Source organism: Syngnathus scovelli, chromosome 19 (genome assembly GCF_024217435.2).
Source record: "Syngnathus scovelli strain Florida chromosome 19, RoL_Ssco_1.2, whole genome shotgun sequence".
NCBI classification, from domain to species: Eukaryota; Metazoa; Chordata; class Actinopteri; order Syngnathiformes; family Syngnathidae; genus Syngnathus; species Syngnathus scovelli.
Window position 1 is genome coordinate 10,712,921 of NC_090865.1, and position 25,283 is coordinate 10,738,203.

Sequence of the window (25,283 nt, forward strand, 5' to 3'; positions counted from 1 at the left end):
CATGTCTAACAGTACTTGATTTAACAAATAACCATACATAAATACAGTGTGGGCACTGAAGTTAACATATGTGATTATACTGCCTAATCTGTCACCGAGTATATTGTTGCAAAGTAATATAAGATCCAAAGTTGTAATTCAGAATAGTTTTCAAAAGAAGGCCATTAGAATTATATACAAGTCTGATTACCCTGAACATAATAGCAAGCTATTAATTAAATCACAAATTCTTCAATTCAAAGATTTGGTAGATTATCAGACAAATAATGTCTAACAGTAATTGTTAGAAAAATTGTATATATATGTTATCATGCGTTCTCTAATGAGTACTTATTCACAATATTACTGTTCAGTATGCTTGCTGCTTTGCCTTGCTTATTCTTATCTTGTACAACAGAACAGAAGGATTACGGCTGGGTCAGGGGCGAGATGACGGTTGTGTCAAACAAGATGCTGCTGACAGCTCAGCGTCCACCAGAACAGATCGTGAAAACAACATGTCAAACAATGCGTCGTGAACCCTCTGATCTTCCTTAAAGAACGTCACTTTCTCCTTTTATCTCTCGGAATATCGCTTAAACTGTTTTGCTGATATAGCCATATCTGCACGCAACACTTTGTGCGTTACTTTTTGTTTCTTTTCTTACGAGACGAAGCCACAATCTCTTTCCCCCCCCCCCTTAAGGGCTAATCGTCTCACACTGTGGGTAGGGCATTCCAAATAAAAAGAGCGAGGAGTGTAAAACAGATTTTTAGTGTAGTCGGATTGCTGTAAGTCTGAATGCACTCCTCGCGAGAAAAGACTCAATATTCTGCCTCACTGGTTTTGTCTGCTGATCCTTTTGCTGATTTTGAACCTAACAGATTTTTGGGGGCTCGTTCCGGGGTCTCAATAGACCTATTTCGGGTTTCCAGCTGACTTTTCGACCCAGGACAAGTCCTTGGCCAAGGCATATAGAGGAAACCCTTTTCACGGGGCTGACTCGATCAGTCAGCTGGACGCCGGAGTGGTTGACGAGATCATCCGAGGAGAAGGCCCAGCAGACTGTGAGTACGAATATTGATTCTGTTGAAAGTAATGAAAGTGCAGTGACAAGAGGTCACTTAAAACCTTGACAATTCTAGACCCTATCAAGTGCAATTAGAGACAGTAAATTCCGCTGGGATGATGGAGTCCCCTGACTGATAAGTCAGTTAAATTCCATGGGAGAGCGGACCCATCTGTTTTCTAAAGACATACAGGTAATTTTGAGCAGTTAAATTCCGCTGAGGTGTCGTGGGGCCTCCTAACTTAGCCTTCCTAATGTGTTAGCTTTCTGCTGCCATCTGTGGTGTTTTTCTTAACTCTTGTTTAGCTGGTTTGGCTTCTTTATCCATGAAAAGATAGGTTTTATAGCTACTTTAAGAATAAGGCAAAAATAAGTTTTTTCTTACACAATAGGAAGGTTAAAGAGTTTGTTAAAATCCACGGGAGGGCGGACTCCCTGCTTGCCTGTGAGATGATAAGAGTGCGCATTGTGTGTGTGTGTGTGTGTATGGTTCGACTGAGAGTGATCTCATTTGAGCTCTCCTTTATATAAAACAGGATTGTAGACAGTGGCTTTGTGTGGAAGCAGAGGAAAGGAGACTTACCACTGAATATTTTACCACTGTCCTGTGAATTAAATTGGCTTTAGGACACTGTAGGTGCCATTCGAATTGCCAACTCCGTAATTTAGAGAAATAAACCATGGGAAAATCAAATAGCAAACAAAAGCCGCTACCCCGACATGAATTAAAATGCAAGGGGTCGACACCGAAAATATAAAATATCTTGACAAATGCATATTTATTTATTTGATTTAACACATCACGATAAGTAGATTGAGTGTGGGCACTCTCAAGTTAACATATGTGATTATACTGCCTAATCTGTTACAGAGTATGTTGTTGCCAAGTAATGTAGAATAGATCCAAAGTAGTCATCCAGAATAGTTTTGAAAAGGCCATTAGAATAATAAACAAATCTGATTACCTTGAACATAATAATAAGCTAAGTGTTTAATATGTCCTGTTAGAGATTTGCTCACTCCAACTTATTTTGCAAGAACCACACGGGAGACAAGTAAGTCCTTTTGGACACCTGCAGGTGGAGAGTCCATTCGTCGCTGTGCGTGCAGCGATGATCGAAATGGAGGTCTGACTCAGGCCTCGTGCAGGAGCATTTTTATTGAGAGAAACAGAGTGGGGGTTGAGAGTGGGGGTCAGAGTAGACAAATGGCCGAAGCCCCTGGCTGATCAAAGCACAGCAGGGGGTCCTTCACGATGTTGTGTGAACAAAACAACTTTGATTGCTTCCTCTGCAGCTAGTCAATCAGTTCAAAAGATCTTAGCACTTTGTTCTACTACTTTTGTTAAGACAGGACAGGCGAGTTTAATTATTACAGGTTACATTCCAACATAATCATAGGATCAAGATAACCTGGAAAACCCTAACATGTCCTATGAAGTCAAAATTGGGCACCATCATGTGGTGAAATTTGGAATTGCATCACATCCAATTTTGCCTGGGAACAAACAGATTAAATAAATCTTAGTTTTGAATAAGCCACTCCTTCTCAAACAAGTAAACTCTGCCCATTTTGCGCAGTAGATGTTCTGTTAATATCTAGTATTTATACAAAGTCATAATTTAAATTGCTTTCAACCTTCATTCATCGGTCCAACCAACATTACTCGCTCTTATTACCAACTTGTTTCGATTTAACTAAGCGTTTAATACTTCCTATCAGGTCTCAAGTCAAGATTTGGCAAAATACAATTTCAGCAAATCCAATTTTGCCAGGGAACAAAAATAGATTAAATAAACTAAATAAGTCTTCTTCCGATTAAATAAATCAGAAAAGTCTGTCTTGTAACCAGTCCTCTTCAAACAAGTAAAGTCTGCCCATTTTGTGCCGTAGATTTTGTGTCTATGCCTAGTATTTATACAAAATCATAATTTAAACGACTTCTTTCCTTCATTCACTTTGGAAATTTGGAATTGCAGAAAATCGAATTTTGCCAGGGAACAAAAATAGATCAATTAAACTAAATAAGTCTTCTTCCCATTAAATAAACTAAAAAAAGTATGTCTTGCAACCAGTCCTTTTCAAACAGGTAAAGTCTGCCCATTTTGTGCCGTAGATTTGGTGTTTATGCCTAGTATTTATACAAAATCATAATTTAAAGGACTTCATTCCTTCATTCACTTTGGAAATTTGGAATTGCAGCACATCAAATTTTGCCTGGGAAGAAAAGTAGATTAAATAAATTTAATAAGTCTTACTACTTCCCATTAAATAAATTAAATATGTCTTACTTGTTCCCACTCCTTTTCAAAAAAGTAGTTTAAAACGAGGGCCCTTCACTCAACCTTTAACCTCAACCCCGCACGTCACATTGTGTTGTATCTGTGAATGTTGGTTGTGGCCAAATGATAGTTTTCTTTCATTCGTTTAGGTTCCAAGAAAACTTGATGTAACTCTACTTTTAACTGCCGTTTCAGATAAGCGGGTATTACGTCGCAGTCATGTGCCGCGGATATGACGTAATTGGCGAAAATTCAAATCTGTTGGCGCGATGGCCGTGAGCCACTGAGCAACGACGATTATCAACAGAAATATCTTTATTTTCTGCTTGCAACTGGACCGTCTAGAGCGTACACGGTAAGTAACACTCATTGTGTTTAAGGAGATTTACATTTGTGTAGTTTGACTAAAGTTGTTGATGTAGCTAGCGTTCACGCTAATAGCAACGTGTAGCTGAGGCGCTAACCCTAGCAGAAGTGTAGCCGCGTTGCGTTGTACGTGTGAATATTCATTCCTTTAGGTTCCATGGTGTTTGTTGGCTGTATGTTTTCCACTGCAAGAAGAGGCTCGTATCATTGACCAGCAGGAGCTACAATGGTGAGTACCCCTTTCGTCGTCCATTTATGTGAAACACTTCCTATTTCACGTCTAACAGTACTCGATTTAACAAATAACCCTAAATAAATACAGTGTGGGCAGTCAAGTTAACATATGTGATTATCCTGCCTAATATGTTTATCACAAATATGTCACTAATCACTAAAATGTTTATTTGTTTATCACAACACCTTTGGACCTTCAGCAATCGATTATTTCCCTTCATCTACATAGAGACAGAACGATGGTGTCTTAAACATCTCATTCATTTCACCAAATAACTTCACGCAGGTGGATAACGGCCGTCTCGGTCACGCTATGTTGCGTGATGCAGTTTTGAAGAACTAAATGCATTTATTCAATGAATAAGTCAAGCTAGATCTATGTTTATGATGTTGTAAGTTACGGTACCGATTGAAGTTGAGTCTGAAGCCAGTGGAAAACAGCGCTGCGTTTGTGCTCTCCAGGTACAAATGTTGTGATCTCTGACTGATGACCGGGCGAGACTCGAGTAAGAGATGTCCAAACAAGCTCCGGCAGGGCGGGCCAAGGCGGAGTGAACGGGCGCCCTTCAGGCCGCCAATGATGAGCTGAGAGCCAAACTGATGGACGTCCAGTTAGAACTTCAGCAGGAGAAGAACAAGGTGAAACCCTCAACAGACAGACACTGCCTGCCTCCCTCCCTGCCTGCCTCCCTGCCTGCCTCCCTGCCTGCCTGCCTCCCTTCCACCCTCCCTCCCTCCCAGTTTTCCCGATGTAGATTTGACATGCGTGTGCCATGACTGTGTCAGCCTACATCAACAAATGCAGCGAGGACGTCAGCACCACTAAGAATATCATCACCCGGGGCAACCAACGACCCTGGATGACTGAGGAGGTACGTCAAACACTACGAGCGCCATGACTGTGTCAGCCTACATCAACAAATGCACCGAGGACGTCAGCACCACTAAGAATATCATCACCCGGGGCAACCAACGACCCTGGATGACTGAGGAGGTACGTCAAACGCTACGAGCGCGGAACTCTGCCTTCAAGTCTGGCGACAAGGAGACACTGAGGACAGCGAGAGCCAACTTGAACCGTGCCATCAGGGTAGCGAAGCGAGACCGCAGTCGAAAAATTCAGGATCGTTTCCACGACGCCAACAACACCAGGAGTATGTGGCAAGGCATACGGGCGATTACAGACTACAACTGTTAAAACTGTCCCACATCAGGAAGAGGAGGTACTCTGCCTTGACTCCGCCGATGTGTTGAAGACCCTGAGGAGTGTCAACCCCCGTAAGGCCCCTGGCCCCGACAACATTCCTGGGCATGTGTTCAGGGAATGTGCAAGTCAGCTGGCTGGGGTCATCACAGACATTTTTAACACCTCGCTGGGCCAAGCCACAGTGCCAGCGTGCTTTAAGACTGCCGCCATCATTCCGGTGCCGAAGAAACCTCAAATCACCTCATTTAATGATTACCGACCTGTTGCACTGACTCCGGTCATGATGAAGTGCTTCGAAAGGCTGCTTAAAGGTCACATCGTTTCCAGACTCCCCCCATTATTTGACCCGTTCCAGTTTGCCGACCGGCAAAACCGCTCCGCTCATGACGCCATCTCCTCCGTTCTTCACCTGAGCCTGGCTCACCTGGAGGAGAAGAACACCCATGTGCGGATGCTGTTCCTGGACTTCAGCTCAGCGTTTAACACCATCATCCCACAGCATCTGGTAGGAAAATTGGAACACCTGGGCTTCAACACCCCCCTTCGCAACTGGCTGCTAGACTTCCTCACCAACAGACCTCAGTCAGTCCGGGTCGGACAGAACACCTCTGATGTCATCACCCTCAGCACAGGCTCCCCTCAGGGCTGCGTCCTGAGCCCCCTGCTGTTCACCCTGATGACACAGGACTGCGTCCCCAGGTTCACCACCAATCACATCGTGAAGTTCGCAGACGACACAACGGTGGTGGGGCTCATCAGAGACAACAACAACCTGGACTACAGAGAGGAGGTGGAGCAGCTGGTGGGCTGGTGCAGAGACAACAGCCTGATCCTGAATGTGGAGAAGATGAAGGAGACCGTCGACTTCAGGAAAAAACAGCCTCACCACGCTCCACTGATCATCAACAGCTCAGCTGTGGAGGTGGTCAGCAGCACCAAATTCCTGGGGGTCCACATCACAGAAGACCTCACCTGGACTATGAACACTACGGCACTGGTCAAGAGGGCACAGAAGCGCTTGTAATTCCTGTGGAGGATGAGGAGAGCCCACCTGCCCCCACCCGTGACCGTAACATCATCAATGACCCATCACACCCCCACCATGGACTGTTCTCCCTGCTGCCCTCTGGGAAGAGGTTTCACAGCATCCGCTCCAGGTCCACCAGGTTCTGCAACAGCTTTTTCCCTGCTGTCATCAGACTGTTGAACACTAGAGCTGTTGAGCTCTGAACTGAACTCTGCATCACACATTCACAGAACTGTACTTCATGACACTACGGACCTCTATCTTGCACTATCTCGCACTACCAACTTTACTGAACTTGTATAAACCCTTTGAATAGAAGTTTAATACATGGTTTAGCATTCCTCTGCACACTCTTGAATACTGTTTTGCCTACTTGCACTATTGCATAATTATCACTGCTGCACTTTATACTTATTATATATATACATATATATATATATATATATATATATATATATATATATATATATATATATATATATATATATATATATATATATATATATATATATATATATATATATATATATATATATATATATATATATATATATATATATATATATAGTATATGTATATATATTTTTTTCATAGGATATGTTACTTCTATTCAACTGCAATATCACTACTTTGTTGTAAGACGTATGCAACAAAATTTCGTTTTGTATGCACCATGTGCAGACAAGATGACAATAAAGTTTGTCTAAGTCTAAGTCATGTCAGGTCAGCTGTCTGGAGAGAGAGAGAAGTCAGGACCTGCGGGCGGAGCACCACCGTGCCACCGCCGCCATGACGGAACTCAAAAGCAAACTCCATGAGGAGAAGCAGAAAGAGTTAGCCGTTACCAGGGAGACATTACTGCGGCAGTATGAAATGGAGCTGATGAGAGTGATCAAAATCAAAGATGGAGAGATCCAGCGACTGAATGCCTTGGTCCTCAGCCTGAGGGACGACTCCATGGACAAGGTGATCCGCTCAATCCGTGTCTGACTATCCGCACGCCACGTCGGGCTCCGATGCGGCCGCTACCGTATTGTGTAGCTTGTCCCCAGTAAGCGTCGCGGCGCTCCGTTGCGGTCTCAACGGCCCGGTGTGGCGCAATGTCTGCTCAGGTGAGGAGCGGGGGCGCTTTGCTGGCGGAGGTGGAGGAGACGCGGCGGTGTTGGGAGACCGAGCGGTGTCGCCTCCACCAGGAGCGCGGAAGAAGCCCTGGCAGCGGCCCAGCAGGCCTGGCAGTCCCGAGCGGACGGGCTCCGATCGGCTCATCACCAGCATCGGGAGGAGCTGAGCCAAACCAAGAGAGACTGCGAGAGGGAGATTCGCTGACTGGTAGGACTGATCAGATGCGCGGTGTGTGGCTATGTTCCCAATTTCGTCGTATACCTGCAGTGCAATGACACCTAAGGCATTCTATTCTATTTCACAAGAAGAAAATGTCCGGTTGCTCGCTTCGCTTTTGTCACAGCAAAGGTGTTCTAGTCGATTCAAGAAAAAAATTGGCCGGTTGCTCTCTTTGTCCATCCATCCATCCATTTTCTGAACCGCTTAGTCCCCACGGGGGTCGCGGGCGTGCTGGAGCCTATCCCAGCTGTCATCGGACAGTAGGCGGGGGACACCCTGAACCGGTTGCCAGCCAATTGCAGGGCACACAGAGACAAACAACCATTCGCACTCGCACTCACACCTAGGGACAATTTGGAGTGATCAATCGGCCTACCAAGCATGTTTTTGGGATGTGGGAGGAAACCGGAGTGCCCGGAGAAAACCCACGCGGGCTCGGGGAGAACATGCAAACTCCGCACAGGGAGGGCCGGAGGTGGAATCGAACCCGCACCCTCCTAACTGTGAGGCGGACGTGCTACCCAGTGCGCCACCGAGCCGCCCTGCTCTCTTTGTTTTTGTCACAATTCTGGCAAATGAGTTTGCCCGCCTGCCTGAGCGCTCCCCGTTTGTACATCCAGATGGATGAGATCAAGCTGAAAGACAGAGCGGTTAGTGTTTTGGATAAAGCCCTGAGGCCGGCCATGTCCACCGCCTTCAGCTGCAGACTCAGGCTGCCGAGCAGCAAATCGCTGCCCTGAGGGATTCCCAAAGGGCGGGCCTAAACTACCCTGGAAGTGGGGTCAACGCCGCTACTAGCAATCCTCTTCATAGCGTAAGCCACCTCATCACACACTTGCAGTACGCATGACTTAGTTCGTTGCTGGAGGAAGGTAGCACAAAAACAGTTTTGAACTTTGAACGAGTGGTTGTGTGTGTGTGTTGCGGGGCGTTTTCAGTCTCAGGAGGATCGGGACACGCGACGGTTTCATCTGAAAATCGCTGAGCTCAGCGCAGTCATCAGGAAACTGGAGGATCGAAACGCCCTGCTTTCTGAAGAGCGCATGAACTGGTAATTTATTGACGGCACGCTTGAAGGTTTGCGCGCCATCCAGCGAGGCACCCATTGCGCTTGCTTATTAGTTGAGCGGCGCGGCGAGTCGGTTGCCTGTCTTTTATTGGGAGCCAATGCCACGATTCCGTTCAAACCGATGCAAAAGGAATGGATACATTCTGGCCCGCGTGTTGTGCGTCTTTCACATCCCGCACTTCATGCTTGCAGCTAAAGCGACTGAGAGAAACAAAAAGCCAGTTTCTGCCACTCCTGTACAAAAACAAACGCCTGAGCAGGAAGAATGAAAAACTCTCGCTGGTGCTGTGTCGCCTTGAAAACAAAGTGCGCTTTGTCACCCAGGAGAACGAGGAGATGGCAAGCTTGGTAAGTCGACGTGGACAACGGCGGCGTGCCAACAGAGTCCACTGCATTTGTGTTCCACAGAGAAGGCCTAGTTCGCTCAATGACCTGGACCGCGGTTGCGGCCAGCAGGACGGTGAAATGGAGTTCCTTCAAGTTGTGGAGCAGCGGCACATCATCGACGACTTGTCCAAGGTCTTCAGGCAGGCGACTCGGTGCACGTACGGCAGCGCTGCGCTCGCTCGCTGTCGCCAGGAAACCTTTTCCGTCCAAAGCTTGGCCGGCGGCCGCCATCCAAAAAATTGGCCCCTTAAATTCCGACCTTTCAAGCAGGAGCATTGTGCGCACGCGTTTGAACACGCTTTAGACTTGTTTTGCCGTTTTCAGCAGCTCAAAGCTCCCGTTTTGTCAGCGCCTTTGCCACTCGCTGTGCGCTGAAAACGACGGACTCGCCCGGCTGCTCAGCCCGTCAACCATTAGCCGCGAGCGCGACGTCATTGTCCGTAGGCAGCTAGTGGCAAAATGCACCCTGTTAGAGTTGCGCTCGCTCCAACTTATTTTGGAAGAACCACACGGGAGACAAGTAAGTTCTTTTGGACACCTGCAGGTGGAGAGTCCATCCGTTGTACGAATGAAGTCTGACTCTCGGCTCCTGCACGAGCATTTTTATTAAGAGAAACAGGGTGGGTGTAAGCGTGGATTGAATAGAGAAAGCCCTTGACCTCTAGTCAAAACATAGCAAGGGGTGTTTTACAACTTTGTGTAGGAAGTTGCTATCGCTTATGATAGGGATAAATAAGGGATAAATAATATTATTTATTACAGGCTGCAGTCAAAGTCAAAGCAACATAATCATACGATAAAGATAGTCTGGAAAACCCTGACACACCCTGTAGTTGTCACTTTTGGAAAAGACGAGCGTCCCTCCAATCATCGCCGGTGACGTGTTTTTCAGGCTCTGGACAGGAGCTCATGTCAGAAATGTCATTGTGAGTCGCGTTTGTTTCTGCGCCGGAGCCGTTCGTTCCCTTTGCATCCAAAGAATCTCAAAGGCGGATTATTTGTGTCGACAGGAGAGAGATTTGCTGCTACGATACCGACGTCGAGAATCTCTGAGGAGGAACAAAGCGTGTGGTCCTGCAAGGTGAGTCTGTTTGTTTGCGGCTGCTTGGTGTTGCGCAAGATGAAATGGCCTTTTCCTCGCTATCGTTCCTCTTGTCGATTCATCGTGAGGTGTCGCTTCAGTTTGTTCAGAGAGATGTTTGCTTCCGCGCCCGCAGGTCATCGAAACATTTTACGGCTACGACGAAGACGTGTTGGTGGACTCGGACGGATCGTCCTTGTCTTTTCACACCGACAGAACCCCCGACACGGAACCCGAAGAGGTAGCCCGCCATTTCTGCCAGCGTATTGTCGCCAAACATTCCTCTTCAGCCTGGAATCGGACTCGTCTTTGCGTCGCGGGTGCTTTGTCGCCGGTCTGACTGATTCTGGTACTAGTTGTTAGAGATTTGCTCACTCCAACTTATTTTGCAAGAACCACACAGGAGACAAGGCAAGTTCTTTTAGACACCTGCAGGTGGAGAGATCACTCGCTTCAGGAATGAAATCTGCCCTCCTTCCTGCACGTGGATATTTATTAAGAGAAACAGAGTGGGGGTATGGGTAGGCTGGCTAAAGCCCTTGTCCTCTAGTCTAAACATGTCAGGGGATGTTTTACGACCTTGAGATAAGGAGGACAAGGTAAGGTATTTATTACCTGTTGCATTCCAACATAATCCTACGATAAAGATAACCTGGAAAACCCTAACATCTCCCTCCTGTTTTATCATATGATTATGTCACCCCAAACAACAAAGACAAGTAAGAAAGGAAAACATATATATATATGTATAATGAAGAAAGAAGAATAGTAAAAATAAAAACAACAAACAATGATAGCAACACTTTCCAGTGAAATTGAGGCATTACCTCAACACCCCAGATCAAACTTATTGTGTAAGCTAAAAACCTGCTGGCCAGATGTTATTAGCAGGAAAATTCTTACACGGCCCCGTTGCCACAGGCGACCAGAATGCTATCAATAAAAAATAAAAAGAAAAACACAGAAACAGTACATCATTGTATCCATCACTTGTGAAGCATTTTCGATGGTCAAATCAACAAGTTTCCATAATACATGCTCAACAGAACAGCATCTACGCAATCCACGTCTCATTATCATTATCACAACTGTCACGTCTAAGAAGTTGTATATGTGCCCGTGTTTTCGTCAGCTGATGATGTTCTAGTCTGTAGGTGAGGTCTGTCACACACACCGGCACACACACTCGTGTCCAGTTGGCAGGCAGCATCGGACAACTCCTGTGACCACAAAACCATGATCTGTACTGAACAGGCACGTGCACTCATAGGATGCAGGTGAGGCAGTGCCTCTGAACTTCTGAATGAAGTAGGTCCCGTCCGATGGTGCAGCCATGTTGGTAGTAGAGCCCTTACACCTTGAAAACGGCTCTCTCATCCTGGCACACAGCGGTGATGTCCAAAGCTCCCATCCAGTTTCCTCCTGGAGAGCAGTCGTCGTTAATGCATTTGTGGGTCCTGCAACCTTGGGTGCAACATGTGTAGTCAGCAAGACTTGGAATGGTCCCTCCCGACGTGGCTGGCCCAGTTCCTTCCTTTGATGACCTCGACGTAGACCCAGTCTTCTGGATTGATGGGGTTGTCGACCTGTGAGGAGGAAAGATCAAGCGGCAGTAAATTTGTCTTTGACACAGTTTGAGCGTCCTGATCATATAATCTGCCAAGGACTGCTCTTCATCTGTTGTTTGCAACTCTCGTAGTCAATTGTAGTGCCCATTTAACTGGCAAATAGGAATGTTTGCGGGAAGAGTTTGAACACTTCCTAATGATTCCCTTTAACCAAAAACTATTTATGACAGGGGCGTTCCCATTTATTGCCTCCTGGTTTAAAAGAGATTGTCTTACCCATGCCTTCTTTCTCCTCACACGCTCGCACCCACACAGGGTGTGAACACACACACACACACACACACACACACACACACACACACACACACACACACACACACACACACACACACACACACACACACGCGCGCACGCACCCACGCAGACAAAGAGATTCTAATCCATCTCTCATGTAGCTTCTCTTGATAGAATCTCCTATTGGTAAATGTATAGCAGACGTTTTAGCATATAATCCCATACTCTGCTCTCTCACTTTTTCATGTCGGTGCAGTCGTAGGTGGCCCCTATTGCAGTCATTGTCTTGTTAACTGTCACCTTGTGACTCCTATGCATGACTGTGTGAATGTCAAAAATTGAACGTACCTAACTTTCTGACCATCCAACCTCCACTGTGGTATAAAAAAACCTTACTATTGTATTGAGTAGGTACATTGAGCAACCTAGCTTCCTCCTGACTGCCAAATGTCCTGTTCTAAAATTTATATAACTCGACCTCTACGTTTTAGGCTTGATGAGCCAAAATATCAGATCTTGCTCTTGTTTCCTACCGTTTTAGCCTATTTGTTTTATCCAAATCCGTTCAATCTCTGATTATAATCTGTAGCCCTACGTATTTTTCAAATTTTTATTTATTTATTTATCAAATCTCCTCAGTTCTGTCAAACTCAGTGCACAATGAACCTCCCTTCCACTTTGAACCAAGCTCCACCAAATTTGGTAACGCCAAGGAGTGCGATTTGGTTGTCGGACACGCCAAGTCCATTTCTTTTTGCCGCACTTCACCCTCTCACGTTGGTGTTCTTTGGCTGTTGCTTCAGAGCGACCCCATCCATCACTCTTGAATGAGTCCATTGTTCAAATGAGTCAATTTTCATCATTGTGAGTTCCTCCGCTTTTCACTGTCTTTTCTCGTCCCCGAGGATGTTGTCTGTCCTCCGGAGTGTACTTGTCCTTCTCCAAGCACAACAGCAGTCTTTTCTTGTCCTTCGCCAAAGGTCAAAGGTGCTTCAGAGCCAGGCACCATTTTGTGGTTGTTCACGGCTGCAGGCGAAGTCTTGGATTGGGTTTCAGGGACTCTGACACTGAGAATGACAGGCTGGGACATCAAACTTGTAAGACTATCTCCAAATGTAGCTGCGCCATCAATTTGCTGGTAACATTGTTTACCAAACTTCAAATTCTCCTAATAACAGCGGTCTCGTTTTTATATTGTAAATCCTGCAACTCATCCTATTTTTGAGCTACATTTTATCTATAGTTCCAATTTAATCGGACAGTATGTTGTCTTCAGTATCATTATTGAAAATCAACTCATCGAGGTCTGCTTTCCACATCAAGCCCTGATCTGTATGTCTTGACCTCTCACATGTTATTGTCATGCTTGCTCAAAAATGTGACTTAGAGTATGGTGCTGTGAATTCTCAATCTCCCCAATGAAATTGGATCCCACCTCGTAGTTCTTATCGTTCTCATGTTCCTGTTAGCCTGCAATTGTCCAAATCAAAAATGTTTTCTTTTAACTGTCTTTCTTTTGAACCTCTAAATCTCTCGTGTTGCTAACCTATCTACACCAGAACAAAAAAATTACCACAATATAACACCAAATGTATTCGAAAATTCATTGTCATAAAGTGTTGTATTATTACTATCTTCCACTATCTGTCCTACTCACTCCCCCCCTTTTGAGGCTTGGCAACGCCCATGCCTCACACCTTGACAAACTTTTTGGGAGAATGTGTTCTTTACTACATACGATTCCATCATCATTTAATTTGACTTTCTTTCCAAAACGCTTCTCAATTTCTCAGTTCACACATCTTCTGCATGTGTTACTGGTTCTCCAGTTTTTTTTCTAGTTAATTATCAATCCAAAAGCTATGTGTTTCTTTCTAACATTCAACCTGCTCAAAATCACTCTTTCATCGAAGTCGCTCTACTAATTTTCTATAGTAGTCGCCAACGACTTCAACCATTCAACCTGTAATTTCTTTTCATTCAGGCTATCATTCATCAATGTTCATTTGCATCTCACACGCAGTCTCCAAAAAGGAGTCTTTCTATCACATTGGTCCCAATTCATCCAAGCTCACCACACAACATTCATATATCATTTTCAACTCAGGTTTCCTGGTAGAACAATCCACCAATTCAAAAAAACTTAACTAAAACAAACAATTGGCAAATTAAGCTGAATTTTTTCTTTGTTTTTAAATTTGAAGAACTCAATCTCTCAGATTTAGCTTGCATTTAGAATTTTGTATAATCTTATAACACAACCAATCAATTATTCCTATTAAATGTAGCATTGCAAAATCTTAAATTCACAATTTAGCTTCTTCCAATTCCTGAAAGCATGTTCTGTCATTTTTTTTCTTCGAATTTCTCATGTGGGCTCGACACTTAACATGCACTAGTGTGGATTAGTTTCTGCTTGCAAACAGATTTCTCTCTTTTTCCTCTCATTTTTATCTTTCAAAATCATTTCTGTTCTGCGGTGCAAATTGGATAGACCACAGTCTAGCAATTTTTTTTTATACTAAAACTTTAGCCAATGTTCATCATTTTAACATATACGCACACACATGCACAGCTCTCGCATGCAAAAGGTAGTTCCCAGCACCAATGATTCGTCACAGGCTGGCCATTTCCTGTGGTCGATCATGAGCTGGTCCCTCCCATGCACACGAGGACAGCACATTCTACTTTTATTTATTTATCTTCTAGAAGCAAGTTGCATTTCTTTACCACTTGATTTGCATATTTTAACTTCAGTGTAACACAATTTGATCCCTATTCATTTGTAATTGGGCCTACAAACAGCATTGTCATACTTCTTGTGTGGACAGGGGCTCTAACAATCTAAAACGATTTTTGATAACCTGACAATGACATGTTTTGCTGTCATATGGGAGAGGTTTCAGATCTTTTAAATTTTGATACATGATTTGCATAGGACCGGAAACTCCTCTTGCCCCTTGCTTGAGCCGCGGCTTGAGCTGCGGCCTTGCACCTGCTCACAGGGGTCTCCTGGTCTGACAAACACTTGTGACCGCATCAGTTTTCATCTTTCTAGCTTTTGTCTCTTGAATTCGTTCTCATCTCTTTGTGAAGATTTCAACCACACTCTAGCACTTCTACCACTTCAGCATGTATTCCATACAATTAAGAAATCTACTTGCCATGAACTTCTCGTTTTAAAGAAGAGCAGAGCAAGAGATTTACCGTTCTTTTTTCCCATCTTAATTTCAGTAGTTTAAGGTTTTACAATTTTTTTCAATTTTTTTTTCTTTGAGGATCCTCAATACAGGTTTAAATTGACCTTTCAACAGATTACTAGCCTGTTTTATTGCCGTGGATCAACGCTAGAACTGCTTCTTAGTCAATTTATCCTACCAGTCACACACTCAATCACACAAGTTATCCCTGCCTACGCGAAGTCCTCCTTTTAAAAAAAAGGAGCTGCTTCATCCAGTGAGGGGACTCTACAACACCCCCCACCTTCCCTGGGAACTAAAGACAACAGTCCCTGTCCCCAGCCCTGCCAACGCGAAGTCCTCCTTTTTTTTTTGTAAAAAAAAAAGGAGCTGCTTCATCCAGTGAGGGGACTCTACAACACCCCCCACCTTCCCTGGAAACCAAAGACAAAAGTCCCTGTCCCCAGCCCTGCCAACGCGAGGTTGTACTCCCTAGAACAGTGGTCGTCAAATAATGATTCACGGAGGTACTGAGATTTTAAAACAGTTTGAGAACCACTGCTCCAAAAGAGACACCTCATCCAGAGGGGGACTCTACAACACCCCCTCCTTCCACAAAACTTATTCCTGTGCACTTCTTCCTTTTTACGCGTTTCACAAGCAACAACACAATCACACAACTTCAGGCCTTTAACTTACTTGTCCCCTGGTTCGTTGCACTGCCGGGTCCCGTCAATCCACCTCTGTCAGACGAAGGCAGACCTAAGATGCTGGCCCAGCGAAGAATTCTCTTCCCAGAACTTTCTCTTCCAGGTCCTCCTAATGGACGCTGGCTTGTCGACAATGCAGCACGTCCTCCTTCACCGGTCAGATGGTGGGTATGAGGATCCCGGGTTTCGGCACCAAAATGTTAGAGATTTGCTCACTCCAACTTATTTTGCAAGAACCACACAGGAGACAAGGCAAGTTCTTTTAGACACCTGCAGGTGGAGAGATCACTCGCTTCAGGAATGAAATCTGCCCTCGTTCCTGCACGTGGATATTTATTAAGAGAAACAGAGTGGGGGTATGGGTAGGCTGGCTAAAGCCCTTGTCCTCTAGTCTAAACATGTCAGGGGATGTTTTACGACCTTGAGATAAGGAGGACAAGGTAAGGTATTTATTACCTGTTGCATTCCAACATAATCCTACGATAAAGATAACCTGGAAAACCCTAACACTAGTGCTGTGTTGCATTGGTGTGTGCATGAGGAGGCGGAGCTTCGCTACCGCCAGCTGACGCAAGAATATCAAGCGCTGCAACGAGCCTACGCGCTTCTCGCCCAGACCAGCGGAGGGGACTACGACGCCGAGAAGGAGATCAAGGTGGCGCCCCTTCCCGCAACCCCCGGCCGGGTCGCAGCCTCCCCGTTCTCACCCAGCCTCGGGTGTTCTCTGGTCTGAAAGGAGGAGGAGGAGCCTCCCTCCTCCTCCTTTCAGACCAGAGAAAAGCTGATGGTAGAAATGGGTCACTATCAAAGCAGAGTAGCAGATCTGGAGTCAGCGCTGAAGCAACAAGGACAGGTAAGCTCATCAATGAGCACACCTTTTTCTCAGACAAAATAGCTACAATCTTCAGTCACTCATTCGTCTGGCATTACTGGACCAACCCCCCCTGAACGTGGCTGGGAAAATGCGGAGAAAAGCAAATGTCATTTTCCAGTCAACCAAAGAATTTGTGGATGAAAATGACACAACATTCCAAAGCTGTCCACGCATTTGTCTCTTCTAGAATGTCAAGTGGGTGGAGGAGAAGCAGCTGCTGCGTCAGAGCAATCAGCAGTTGGCCGAAAAGGTGACGGAAAGAAAGGCGCTGGGCGGAGTCGCTTGCCGTCACACCCGTCGGGAAGCCCCACAGATGAGGTCTGACTGTCTTTTCAGGTCAGGCGGATGGAGGCGGAAGAAGCGCGTCTGAAAGAGCACATCCAGGATATCCGAGACCAAAACGAACTGCTTGAGTTCCGCATCCTGGAGCTGGAGGTGGGAAGACTCGCACAAGCGTGTTGAGGCCAGAGATGTGACAGACGGACGGACGGACGGACGGATGCATGCCTCTGCCTTTCAGGAGAGGGAATGGCGCTCCCCCGTCTTGAAGTTTCTGCAAGTCCGTTTCCCAGACGGCCTCAGCCCTTTGCAGATCTACTGTGAGGCTGAGGGCGTGAGCGTACGTAAGGCGTCCCTCGCAACCCTAACCTTAACCCGAGGTCCCAGAACACCTTACATTGCTCCTTGCGCCTTTCCCCCGGACATCGTCATCAGTGATCTGATGAAGAAGCTGGACATCCTGGGCGATAACGCCGTAAGTGTATGTCGAACTCCTTATGTTTGCACTCCACGAGACTCGGCGGCTCAAATGTGACTTTTGGAAGGCTTTGCGCTGAAAGAAGCTTGTTGACGCTGTGCCTCACCAACGAGGAGCAGGTGGTCGTGATTCACGCAAGGACCCTTCTCACCCTAGCCGAGAAGGTAACGCGCACGTCCACGCACGCTCTCGCATTCTGCTTATGTGACAGCAGCCTTTCCTCAGTGGTTAGAATACATCAAAGTGACCAAGTCAGCACTTCAACAGTAGATGTTGGACATTGAATGTGAGAAGGTAGACAGACACGCGACATCAGCCAAGGGGAACTCCGGCAATGTGCCCCAACAATTCTGACCTTGAGCTGTGCTAGGATATGTTCTGTAAGCAGAAGGGCTACCTGGATGAAGAGTTGGACTTCAGGAAGCGTTCCATGGACCAGGCTCATAAGGTAAGCCGCCCTCAAATCTCCCGCCGGACCACTGATGGACGAGGATTGCGGCCCAGAGGATCCTGGAGCTGGAGGCCATATTGTACGAGGCGCTACCGCAGCGGGACTGGCCCGCCACGGACGGCGAAAAAGCCAGCCACGCTGGCGTGAATGACGTGCTGACGGCGGATCAGAGAGAAGAGCTTAGGAGCGCCGTGGACCAATGGAAGCGAGCCCTGATGTGCGAGTTGAGGGAGCGCGACACTTGCATCCTCCAAGAGAGAATGGATCTGCTGCACAGCGCGCAACAGGTAAGGGCCCAAAGCCAGCCCGACTTACTTGCACGCTTACTGGCTTTTGAAGGCCACTTTCCATTTCTCCGTCCTAGAGGAACAAAGAGCTGAAAGAATTCATCGAAGCTCAGAAGAGACAAATCAAACAATTGGAGGAGAAGTTTCTGTTTCTCTTTCTATTCTTCTCCTTGGCCTTCATTCTGTGGCCCTAACACCAGCTGGTGAGTGAGCTCCAGCGGCACCGCACTCGACACTTCCGATACACTGCCAGCCGGTCTCAGACGTTGGCAGACGCTCCGATGCCGACGTATACCCCCCGCCACAGTGACAGAGGCACCGCGTCACACCGGCGCTCATCCAATCAGAAGGCAGGAAAGGCAGATTCACATGCAGGGCACTCTTGAACCAGAAGAGAGCGCCACAAAAAACGGTTGTTGCCCCAAACGCGCACTAAAAAGGGTCAGAATAACTAGAGTCCCACCGGCCAGCCGGGGCCACCCGTCCATCCATTTCTTCAGGGGGGAAAAAATTGGAGTCACCGGTGAGTACATTTTGCATTTAGCTCTGCTTTTCTGCTTCTGTCTTCAAGTGTGTGGCATCCTGCGACCAAAGATTCAGCCAACCCCAAAGCGGTTGACCTCAACGTCCCACCACCATGCCGACCAGAGCAGGTGACGTGATGCTTTGGACATCCTTCCGTCTCAGATGCCCAAAAGTACTCTTTGCCACATCTGCGGCAATACGGTGTCTTTTCAAAGGTGCAAATAAATCCAGCGTGGGCGGAACACGCACGTCTTCGTTTTTTCCCGCTTTGTTTGTGTGACAGCTGTTGTGAAAATTTTATACAAATAAAGTTGTATAGTACAGGTTTGGCCAAGCCGCAATTCCTGAACCGCATGCGGCTCTTTGCTTGGATTCATGCGGCCCTTTTATGTTCATATCAACATTGGTGTGTGTGTGTGGGGGGGAAATTGGCCGCACACGGGACACGTGGAACGTGGGATGAACCTTCATGGAGTCTGGAAGGAGCAGACAGACTGCGGCCGGGCCAATCACCTTCTGGATAGGGAACGGTCCAACAAAGCGGGGCGCCAGTTTGCGGGATCCCGCTCGCAGCGGCAAATCCCGCGTCGAGAGCCACACACGCTGCCCCACTCTGTACTCCGGAGCCGGTGTCCGGTGCTTGTTCGGCTGGCGGGCGTAGCCTGAAACAGAGCGGAGAAGACTGACCCGGCCCCTCGCCCAGGCACGATGACAACGGCGGACACAAGCCTGGGCCGACGGGCACGCCGCACCACGCTCCTGGTGGGCGAATAAGGGTGGCTGGTACCCGAAGACGCAATGGAAAGGCGAAAGTCCCGTGGCCGAGCTGGGAAGGGAATTGTGAGCATACTCTACCCAGGAAAGCTGTTGAACCCACCCGCGCTGGTCCCCGGCGGCCATGCATCGGAGAGCCCTGCCCAGTTCCTGGTTCAGGCGCTCCGCTTGACCGTTGGACTGAGGGTGAAACCCCGAGGAGAGGCTGGCCGTGGCGCCGAGGAGTCGGCAGAACTCCATCCAGAAGGTGGACGCAAATTGAGGTCCTCGGTCTGACACGATGTCTTGTGGAAGACCGTGGTGACGAAACACCTCCCGCACCATGATGGACGCCGTCTGCTTCGCAGATGGGAGCTTAGGCTAAAACGGTCTACCACCGTGAGGACCAGCGTGTTTCCCTCTGAGGGGGGGAGGCCTGTGACAAAGTCAATTGACAGGTGAGACCAGGGACGCTGGCGAACCGGCAAGGGTTGAAGCAGCCCGGCCGGAGGACGAGTAGACGTCTTGTAGCGGTTACAGATTGAGCAGGCTCTGACGTAATCGCTGGTGTCCACTTGCCAGGTGGGTCACCAGAAACGCTGTGCCACCACGTACCTCGTGCGTGCAGCGCCGGGATGACAGGCCAGGCGTGAGTCGTGCGCCCATTGCAGCACGGCCGATCGCAGGGCTTCAGGGACGAACAGGCGACCCTCCGGGCAGTTGCTGGGGCCGGGTTGATCGCGTGATGCGGCTTCCACTTGGCGTTCGATCTCCCATGTGAGAGCCGCCACCCGAACCGAGCTCGGGAGGATAGTGGGAGGCGGACCCTGTCCCTCCTCCCCACCAGGAAACAAACGCGACAGGGCGTCCGCCTTCGCGTTACGGGAACCCGGTCTGTAGGAAAGAGAGAACTCAAACCGGTCAAAGAACAGAGCCCACCGTGCTTGTCTCGCGTTCAGTTTCTTGGCCGATCTCAGATACTCCAAGTTGCGGTGGTCGGTCCAGACAATGAACGGAGTGGTGGCGCCCTCCAGCCAATGTCGCCGCTCCTCCAAAGCCAACTTGACGGCGAGGAGCTCACGATTACCGATGTCATACTTCCTTTCTGAGGCTGACAAACGGCGAGAAAAGAAGGCGCACGGATGGAGACGATCGTCTTGGCGGCTACGTTGAGACAACACCGCCCCGACACCCACGTCCGAGGCGTCCACTTCGACCACGAACTGTCTGTTGGGATCGGGAACTCTGAGGATGGGAGCGGATGTGAACCTCCTCTTAAGCTCCTGAAATGCCTGTTCCGCCCGTTCTGTCCATTTGTATGGGGAGGCGGGGCTGGTAAGGGCGGTGAGTGGCACGGCCACCGTGCTGTATCCACGGATAAAACGTCGATAAAAGTTCGCGAAACCTAAGAATTGTTGCAGCCGCTTGCGTGTCTCGGGAACAGGCCATGACGTGACCGCCTCCACCTTCCCAGGGTCCATTTCGATGGATCCCTCACGCACCACGTAGCCGAGGAATTTGACAGAGGAGGCGTGGAACTCGCACTTCTCTGCCTTCACGTAGAGCAAATTCTCTAGGAGGCGTCGCAGCACCGCCCGAACATGCTTGATGTGCTCAGGAAGCGAGCGGGAGAAGATGAGGATGTCGTCCAAATAAACAAACACAAATTTGTCCAGCATGTCTCGTAACACGTCCTTTATCAGGGACTGGAAAACTGCTGGGGCGTTGGTGAGCCCAAACGGAACCACCAAGTACTCGTAGTGTCCGCTCGGGGTGTTGAAAGCCGTCTTCCACTCGTCTCCCTCCCGGATGCGGATCAGGTGGTAGGCGTTGCGAAGATCCAGCTTTGTGAAGATGGTGGCACCCTGAAGGCTCTCAAAGGCGGAAGAAAGAAGAGGCAGAGGGTATCGGTTCTTTACGGTGATCTCGTTTATTCCCCGGTAGTCGATACACGGGCGGAGCGTGCCCTCCTTCTTCTTCACGAAGAAAAACCCCGCTCCCGCAGGTGAAGAGGACGGCCGTATGATACCGGCTGCCAGGGACTCCCGGATGTATTCCTCCATAGCCCGGCGCTCAAGAGCGGACAGGGAGTAGACGCGTCCCTTGGGAGGGAAGGTGCCGGGCAACAGGTCGATGGCGCAATCGTAGGACCGGTGTGGAGGAAGAGAAGCGGCCCTGGCTTTACTAAAAACCTCCTTGAGTTCGTGATAAACTGCTGGGACATTGGAGATGTCGGGACTGTACCTGGGCGGGGCTCTGCCGAGTGGGCTGGTGGCCGCCTTCAGGCACACTCGATGGCAGCGTTCGCTCCACTGCCGTACCACCCCCACCTCCCAGTCCAGCACCGGGTTGTGCTGCCGCAACCAAGGGTGCCCCAGGATGAGCTGCTGTCCTAGGAGGGAAAGAAGAAAAAAACTGGATGGTTGCCGGAGAGCATTACCTTAACCGGTTCCGTCACGAAAGCCACCTCGCCAATCAGACGGCCATCAATGGCACGCACGGGAATGGAAGGGCTCAGCGGGAGGAAGCCGACACCCCACTGACGCGCCAGGCTAATGTCCATGATGTTCCCCTCCGCGCCGGAATCCACCAAGGCCGCCACGTTCTGGTCGCCCGCCGCAAGCTGGACACGTGCCTGTAGCGTGAGCGTGCTGGGACTGGGAGAGCCGGTGCTGGTCGAGCTCACGCGGATCCCCCGACGCCGCGTGAGCTCCGGCCTTTTAACGGGCACCCCGCCACCCGATGGCCCCCCTCCCCACAGTAAAAACACAAGCCCAGCGAGAGGCGTCGACGGTGCTCCTCCGAGGGAACCCGAGCCCCTCCCAGATCCATGGGCTCGGCGGGTGGTGTGGTTGACGGGTCCCCAGCAGACGGAGGAATGTGGCCACGCGGATTCCGCGGGGACCTCCTCTCCCGATCGCGCCGCCGCGTCCGGATCCGCAGGTCTACTCGGGCCGCCAAGTCCATCGCGCCCTTCAGCGTTCGCGGGCAATCGTAAGACACCAGTTCGTCTTTCATATACTCGGCGAGGCCGTTTAGGAATGTGCTAACGAGCGCTGGCGCGTTCCATCCGCTGCTGCCGGCCAACGTCTGGAACTTAAGGGCGTACTCCGCGACCGATCGGCTACCTTGACGCAGCGTCGCCAGTTCCTCGGCGGCGTCTTCGGCGGCGGATCCCAGGTCGAACAGGCAGAGCAATTCCTCTGCGAAGGCGTCGAAGGAATCGCATGCCGGGGCCATCCTTTCATACTCTGCCAAACCCCATAGCCGCGCCTCGCCCGTGAGGTGGGTTAGAACGAACCCGACCTTGGCTGATTCTGACGCAAACGTGACGGGCTGGAGGCTGAACATTATGTGACAGTTGGTCACAAACGCCCTCACGTGCTTGGGATCGCCGTTGAACTTCTCGATGTTGCCGAGGCGGGGCTCCGGGACGTCCACGAGCCTCCTGGCCTCGGCAGACGGGCGGTGCTGGGGTGCCGTGACAGCCGGGGACGCAGCCACCGACAGTCTCTGGAGGGCTTGGGCCATCTCCTGCTGCTGCAGCTGTTGTTGCTGACCAACCTCGATCAGGTTCCGGATGTCGGCGGACAGGCTGCTGATGGCGGTCTCGGCTCGCTCCAGTCGGCTCAATGCCGTCTCGTCGTTCGCTGACTGCATAGCGTTGGCCAGTTTGTACTGTTAAGGATCGGACAGTACAGCGTGACGACGGACTTTATTGGAAGGGGATAATGGGAACAGCCGGCGCTGGAGCGGCGATCGGGCTGGAGAGGACAAACGGTTCTGCGGGGGTTTCGAATAGTCAAGCGAGTCAAGTTTCTCCGGGACTGATGAGTGAAGCAGCATCAAGGGACAGACTGGCACTCGGTTCTGCGCTTGCGGCGCTGATATAGCGCTGTCCATGAACCCGTGGCAGGTGACGGTGATTCCACTGACAGGGGGGGGGGGGCGTGGTCCCGTCGCAGGAGGCACCAGCACGTGACACTTCCTTCCTATTTATTTACCTTCTAGGTGCTAGAGGCTAAGTGTTAGAGGCTAAGTGTTAGAGGCTAAGTGTTAAAGGCAACACAATCCGAACAACACAACACAATACGAACAACTCAACACAATACGAACAACACAATATGAACAACACAACACAATACGAACAACACAACACAATACGAACAACACAACACAATACGAACAACACAACACAATACGGACAACACAACGATACTGCACTGAACAACACGATACCGCACTGAACAACATGATACCGCACTGAACAACACCATCCCGCACTGAACAACACCATGCCGCACTGAACAACACCATGCCGCACTGAACTACACCATGCCGCACTGAACTACACCATGCCGCACTTAACAACACCATGCTGCACTGAACAACACCATGCCACACTGAACAGCACCATGCCGCACTGAACAACACCATGCCGCACTGAACAACACCATGCCGCACTGAACTACACCATGCCGCACTGAACAACACCATGCCGCACTTAACAACACCATGCCGCACTGAACAACACCATGCCGCACTGAACAACACCATGCCGCACTGAACTACACCATGCCGCACAGAATAACACAATACCGCACAAAACAACACAATACCGCACAAACAGTTTTAGATAATATTATGTCGCAGTCATGTGACGCGGACATGACGTCAATAGGCGGAACTCACGGCAAAATTATAATCCGTGGGCGTGACTTGCAACAGGAAGTAGGAAAGCGGCAATGCTGGCAAACAAGACACAGCGGTTAGTAACACGACGACTAAAAAGACAGATATTTTTGTTTTCAGCTTGCAACTGAGAGCGTACAGGTAATTACAACTCATTGTTTTGAAAAATCTGTTTTTTTTTGTGTAGCCCTGAAAAGCGAGGGAGTGTGGCGTTTGGGAGGAACGTCGAACTCGGCGTCTGCTTCCAGCCACAGACGCCAAATTTCGACGATTATTTCGACTGGTCAACGGTTGTAAATTATTGCGTTGATTAAAAACTTTAACTCTACTCTTAACTTTGCCGTTTCAGATATGCGGGTATTACACCGCGGAAATGATGTCAATAGGCTGAACTCTCGCCAGAATTCAAATCTGTGGGCGCAATGGCCTTAAGCGAGACAACGGATACAAACACGACGATTATCAACAGAAATATCTTTATTTTCTGCTTGGAAGTGGACCGTCTAGAGCGTACACGGTAAGTACAACTCATTGTGTTTAAAAATATTTACGTTTGTGAATGTTGGTTGAGGCTAAATGTTAATGTTTAATTTCATTCCTTTAGGTTCCATGGTGTTTGTTGGCTGTATGTTTTCCACTGCAAGAAGAGGCTCGTATCATTGACCAGCAGGAGCTACAATGGTGAGTACCCCTTTCGTCGTCCATTTATGTGAAACACTTCCTATTTCACGTCTAACAGTACTCGATTTAACAAATAACCATAAATAAATACAGTGTGGGCAGTCAAGTTAACATATGTGATTATCCTGCCTAATATGTTTATCACAAATATGTCACTAATCACTAAAATGTTTATTTGTTTATCACAACACCTTTGGACCTTCAGCAATCGATTATTTCCCTTCATCTACATAGAGACAGAACGATGGTGTCATAAACATCTCATTCATTTCACCAAATAAATTCACGCAGGTGGATAACGGCCGTCTCGGTCACACTATGTTGCGTGATGCAGTTTTGAAGAACTAAATGCATTTATTCAATGAATAAGTCAAGCTAGATCTATGTTTATGATGTTGTAAGTTACGGTACCGATTGAAGTTGAGTCCGAAGCCAGTGGAAAACAGCACTGCGTTTGTGCTCTCCAGGT

At 48.5% G+C, this 25,283-nt stretch overlaps 1 protein-coding gene and 2 long non-coding RNA genes across 3 annotated transcripts; all 3 read left to right on the forward strand.

Annotated features, from left to right (window-relative positions):
* The first annotated feature begins 9,736 nt into the window (after positions 1-9,736).
* Positions 9,737-11,321, forward strand: LOC137839739 (uncharacterized). Its single transcript, XR_011085887.1, has 2 exons — positions 9,737-10,043; positions 10,180-11,321. It is a non-coding gene; the product is annotated as an uncharacterized lncRNA (long non-coding RNA).
* A 4,830-nt stretch (positions 11,322-16,151) lies between these two features.
* LOC125987070 (janus kinase and microtubule-interacting protein 3-like) lies at positions 16,152-17,416 on the forward strand. The gene is made up of 4 exons (XM_049751193.2): positions 16,152-16,449; positions 16,586-16,647; positions 16,856-16,918; positions 17,005-17,416. Exons 2-4 carry the CDS (start codon positions 16,588-16,590, stop codon positions 17,128-17,130), a joined length of 249 nt encoding a protein of 82 aa, XP_049607150.1. The 5' UTR covers positions 16,152-16,449; positions 16,586-16,587; the 3' UTR covers positions 17,131-17,416.
* Positions 17,417-17,715: 299 nt separating this feature from the next.
* Positions 17,716-18,942, forward strand: LOC137839733 (uncharacterized). The gene is made up of 3 exons (XR_011085876.1): positions 17,716-18,163; positions 18,241-18,366; positions 18,735-18,942. It is a non-coding gene; the product is annotated as an uncharacterized lncRNA (long non-coding RNA).
* The last annotated feature ends 6,341 nt before the right edge of the window (positions 18,943-25,283 follow it).